This window comes from Macrobrachium nipponense, chromosome 6 (genome assembly GCF_015104395.2).
Source record: "Macrobrachium nipponense isolate FS-2020 chromosome 6, ASM1510439v2, whole genome shotgun sequence".
Classification (NCBI taxonomy): Eukaryota; Metazoa; Arthropoda; class Malacostraca; order Decapoda; family Palaemonidae; genus Macrobrachium; species Macrobrachium nipponense.
Window position 1 is genome coordinate 46283775 of NC_061108.1, and position 6000 is coordinate 46289774.

The following is a 6000-nucleotide window of genomic DNA, read 5'->3' on the forward strand; positions in this document are numbered from 1 at the left end:
CTCTCTCTCACACGATGTCTTATTATATATTTGCTCATAAATATAACAAGGGGTTACTGTTGATTTTAGTTCTTATATTTCATGATAGTATGTCAGTTATGACTGTAATTTTGCAAATAAAAGGGCAAAGAAATATTAGAAAAAATATGTATGATCCAAAAAAGTTACTACATCTTTGATCTCAATAAATTTACATAAATATTTTACAACAAATATGCTCAGAACCTGTTACTGATTTTAGTTCTTATCTGTTTTTATATTGTGTGAGCTGTAATTATAATTTTACAAAATAACAAAATTACTTATTAGAAAAAACATGAATAACTGGTAAAATTTACAAGTCTTCTAAAAGTGGCCCCGCAAGTGGTTGTAGTCATTTTCAACTTCTTGTGGAAGGTAGGGAAAATGTTTAAAAATTATTTTTATTCTACCATGTGCTTTTGCATATCTACATCTTTCCATTCATGTGTTTTTTCTTAAATTGGCCGACCTCACAGTTTCCCTGGCCTGGGGTGCTGTGTATTGATTTTTTTACCCTTCCTACTAAGGGATAAACAGTATACAAAAATTATATCATAACTGCATGAAAAATACCACAGGTAATTTACATCAAATCAATTATCCCATTGCAAAATACTTAAAATGCCCTTAATCTTTTCCAGCCCTCAAAATGCCACCCCATATTTTTATGTTTCATATTATCAAATTAGGAAACTACATTTCTAAATAACAAATATTGTATAAAAAAAATAATAATAAAAAGAGTATGTAAAGATATAATAAGGTTTTATACAGTGTACAGGTAGTGTTCAAGTTACGATAATAAAATTTTATAATGCGGTTAGCAATTATTACTGATACAATAGTTTTGAAAATATTTTTCAATTTCGTCACAATATGAGCAGAAAGCAGCGTACAATCAGGGAGCGAGAGAGACCAAATTACAATAGCCTAACTTTATCCCATCTTCTAGTTAAATAAGTTCAAAAACAACAAAAGAGAATGATGAAAGTATTACTTTAGCGTTACACTTGTTGTGTTAATGTGTACAGCCATAAAAACCAAACAAGAAACAACTTATCTGCTAAGTACAACCTAAATGGATAACAACAATATCCGTTTGGCTTGTACTTCAACTATCATACAATAGTAAACAATTACCATAGTTATGTTATAATTGACATTATGTAGAATAGGACAGCTATTTTTATGTAGTAACTTTATTCGCTATAGATCAAAGATCAACACGAAAATATACTGTTAAATTTAAAGCAAGTTGTGGCTGACGCTGAGAAAACTGTTCATGCTGCTAATGACTGTGGATAAAATTGAGAGGAAATCATTTTCATCAAAAGTACTGGGCTTAAAAGAACACATTTTAGGGGTTTTTTCATGATGATAGAAGATAATGTAAATCTCGTATTTTTATGAAATAAAGTGAAAATAGCGAACAGAATCACATAATTTTTTACTCGATAAACATGCCACTAATGCAATTTCTCAACGGAAAAAATAATTTAGTTCACGATCACGAGATGTATTCAAGTCATATTTTGACTTAAAACATGCCATATGGCGAAAAATTACCTTGTCTCATATAAGTCAAGTATCTAGACATTCGTTACGCTAACTAGAAGCAAGAAAATTCCCTCAGAATTGTATTAAATATGGCAAAAGAAACTTGTATTTGCCATCAGCTGATTTCCAAACCAAAACATTGACTGCTAAGTTAGTATTTTATAATACAATAATATGAGAATACATTCTATATTATTGGATACAGTGAAGTAATGTATAACTTTTGCTTATCTTAATTTTCATCACTATGCCATCTATGTAGCAGCAACACCTCGAGCTCATACCTCAATTTATTGCTCATGTAACAAAGCAAAACATCAACTGAGTGACGACTCGTACCTCGGAAAACTTGTACACTAATTCACTCGTAGGTCAAGGTACCACTGTACAATCATCCAATATAGAATTTTTCCCCCCCAAATTTTTTTTTGCCCTATAGGATTATTTTATCTAATTTATTTCTACTATTCAAGGTTAGCTAAATTGACCCATGATTATGTAATTTTTGTAAAAATATGCCTAACATTCTAAATGGTCTCATCCAGCTCACCTAGGTGGCATATACTGGGAAGGTGCTGAGCAGACTAGTTTTGTCTGTATGCTCCACTTCACTTACATGTTACAGTCAAACCTCGGTTTTCATACGTTTCGGTTTTCACAGACTTTTTTTTCTACAAGCGTGTGACCAGGCCCCATATTGAGCACCAACACAAAGCATCCCTTCTTCTTTTGTGCCCCATTCTGCTTTTGTGTTCGTTGTTTTTGTGCTTTTTGTGCTTTTTTATTTGAGTGCAACTGCTAAATAGGCCATTATGGGGCCAAAGAAAGTTTGAAGTGCTAGCCCTTGTGTAAAATAAAACAAGAAACACTATAGAATTTAAGAAAGAACTTGTAGCAAAGTGTTGGCGGAAGTTGCATGCTGATCTCAGTGAGAAAATGCCAACAAGCATTGCTGTTAGTGATTTTAAGGCCAGCAGAGGCTGTTTTGAAAAATTCAGAAAATGAATGGGCATACATGATGTGCCCACTTCAGGGATTAAGGACATGTTTGCAAAGTGGAGTGATATAAAAAATTTTGTGGATTATTATCATCCCAACAAAGAAGTAATCCATCTCTCCAACATGTTTAATGACAATGTCATGGTTAACTTTAGGGAAATTTTAAAGAAACACCAGAAACAAATGTCTCTGGATAGTTCTGTTGTGTGACAGGGGTCAAGTAACTCTCAAGCTGGTTCTAGTGCCAGTAAAAAACGAAGTGAGGAAGTAACCTCAGATGGTGCCAGTAATAAAGGAAAAGAAGTAACCCGAGATAGGTCCTTGATACCTGAAGTCCTTCTGGAAGGAGATTCCCCTTACAAACAATAACCTCTCCTCCTCCCTCTCCCCTCCTCTCCATCTTCCATACGCTGACAGGTGTTTTCCATATAGGTAAGAGTGATGTTAAATGTTCGTTTATTCATTTAATTAGTCATTTATGTTTATTTCTCATTGTTTTCTATATGTAAAACTGTGTTTGTTCCCTATAAATTGTATTTTTTGTTAATAATTTTTGGGGGTCTGGAATGTATTAATTGTATCTAATTATTCCTTATGGGAATTATTGTTTTGGTTTTCATGGGAGGTTCTGGAACGGACTATGTACGAAAACCGAGGTTCCACTGTACTTCCTTCAGTGTTAATTCACCACACTGATCTTTTTAGATTTATTGCAATTCCTAAAACTATTGCTAAGAATGCAAAGTTGCAGAGAATTTATTCTACAATTCTTCATATGAGCAGATGAAAGATTTTGATTCCTGAAGTAAGTGCATTTAATACACTTTGTAGCGAGAAAATGTCAACTTAGTCACGTGGTAATCAAAAAATGAGGATGATGAATGGCTTAATTCTTACTTCCTTTATTATATATGCACAGTCATGATTTCTATTTGAAACAAAGAGTATTCCTTTTTATTAATTATACTATATAAAGTGAAAACTTTAGGTACCCAAATGTACCTAGAGTAAGAAAAATCATTATTAGTTGAGTGGTAAGCTTACTTGGAATCTAATCCTATATACATTTCCATGTTAAATGCTGTTGGATTTACAATTTTTATTCATATGGCTGGTCTTCATGAAACAAAACTTATATGTATTCCTAAGACTAACTGCAATTGGATTCTGCTTTATAATACACATTAATTACTATAGAGAAATCACAAGGTGAAAATATATATATATATATACATACCCTTAAACCTTGTAATCATCTGCATCCAAGATGCTGGATTAACCTTCATTACAGAGTAGGGAATGAAGATCACGTGCATACCATTGAACACTGAACAGAGCATGGAGTGCCATAATCCCACCTAAAAAAATATACGTACAAGAAATTGTATTATATATTCACACAGTATAAAATGCTAGAAACACTGTGATGACTGTACATATTCCAATTATTATGTAAAACTTGGTGAAATTATGAAAACTCACTTCTCTTTTAAAGTCAAGAACACAGACAGCTACTTCTCCTTCAGTATAGTTGCATGCTGAAGTCAATGTGCGACAATGTGCCAACATAGCAGACCTTGTAACAACTACACCCTTCACTGAACCATCTTTATCCGTGGAATACTGTAAGAAATCATAAAATTTACTATTAAAGTTTATTTAGAAAATACTTTTCTAACAATGGGCAAGATTGTGGGACTACTCAGAAAACGGTAAAATTGTGGTGAGAGTGAGTATTCCTATCTGGAGGTACTGCAACCAATGTGCCAGGGGAAATTTCTGACCGTTATTTTGTATTGTACTACATACATTGTGTTAGCCTCCTCACTGCATATGTGCTATTTTATTTTACTTATTACTTTCAGCAGTGACCAGAACATGTTCAAATTTTATCCAAGATCCAAAGGCTAGGACATTCTATTATTGGGGGATGGTGACAATTAGACTGAAGCAGCAGTGAGATTAAGCTCTTTTACACCAGTTCAAAGGGGCATGTTCTTGGAATTACTAGTCTGCCCAACTGGTTGTTAATATAACTGGAGAAATTTAATAAAAATTCTACCATAAAACCATGACTAAAGTTAAAAGCAAAAAATGTCCTCAATACCACTGACATTAGCTTTAAAGATGCAGAAGGTGGTGTAATAAAATAGGACTATTATATATACATATAAAAGAAGCTAACGAAGAACTTGATAATGTAGCAAACCTGATGATACTGTGTGGCTTCCCAAAGGATTTCTAGATACCACCTCAAAATGAAAAATTAAATACGCAAATGGCTCTTTGAAAGTTTTTAAATTTAAAGGATACAGTGGGGCAACCCGTATTTGAGTTGCCCAGATTCGCGGACTCTTGCATTGGCGGACTTCTCTCTGGAACATATACCCCCATTATTTGTAGGGTATTTGCCTATTCGCAGTATTTTTCTAAGAAATATCCACAAATTCTTGGGTTTTTTTTATCAATATCATCATAAAATGCACTTTGTGATAAAACTATTAAAAAAACAGGTATAAAAATTTTTAAGTGGGTTTTTCTTGAGTTTTAACTAACAAAATAGGCCATTTTAAGCATTTTCAAAGGGGTTCAAACTATTGGTGGGGAAGGGGTGGTCTGGTATGTATCTGCTGCGAATATGGGGGGGACCACTGTGTTAAATAATAGGTTGAAATGGACCATTTTTATAATTACTGTATTTTTCTTTATTCAAATGGTGGTGAGCAACGTAAATGAACAAGCAAACTCAAACTAGCCAATAAAATTATGCACACTACATATAGGAAAAGTTCAATGCGTAAGTTGACTAGCTCTAAGGGGTAACTGGTGAATGAATGCGTATAAAATATCATCACTTAGATCAAACAAATTTCTAGTTGAAGTTACTTTTGGTACTCAAAATAATTATCAAACCATATGTTATGGACAGGTGGTTCACCAACTTCATCCATTGTAGATTTCCTTGGAAGCAACTTAAAAGCTCCACTATATTTCCTGAGTTGTTCATTATAAAATGAATCTTAAGTCTCTATAACTACATTTCTGGGCTTGACCTGTGTCGGCCTGTGAAATGGTTCCTTTGATACTATTTCTGAGGAATAAATATTGCTATTCATCCTAGAGAAAAAAGAAACAATATAATGCCAAGATAAATGGCTCGCTCACTTCTTATAGAAGTGTCGGTATAGTAAGGAGCGAGTGGAATCACTACCAGAGGTCCCTTGCCATTTAGCTTCTTCCTTCGACAAAACCCCGAACTACGGAGGAGCCGTGCTACAGCTCCCGGTCTACTACTGCCGTGAGCGCCTCCGACGCCTGAGACGTCATTCCTTTCGATAGCGCGCGTTACAACCAGACGTTAGAATTTTTCTGTGCTGTGTTTCGCTCGATTTTGGATTATCTTTTATTTTCAAGATGTCTTCA

The 6000-nt window shown here is 33.9% G+C and overlaps 1 protein-coding gene across 1 annotated transcript in view; it reads right to left on the reverse strand.

Annotated features, from left to right (window-relative positions):
* LOC135216852 (disco-interacting protein 2 homolog C-like) overlaps positions 1 to 6000 on the reverse strand; it is a 271475-nt gene that overhangs the window by 61964 nt on the left and 203511 nt on the right. Inside the window, exon 15 of the mRNA XM_064252365.1 lies at positions 3815 to 3935. Within this exon, the coding sequence (XP_064108435.1) occupies positions 3815 to 3935 (121 nt within the window). The remainder of the gene's footprint in view (positions 1 to 3814; positions 3936 to 6000) is intronic.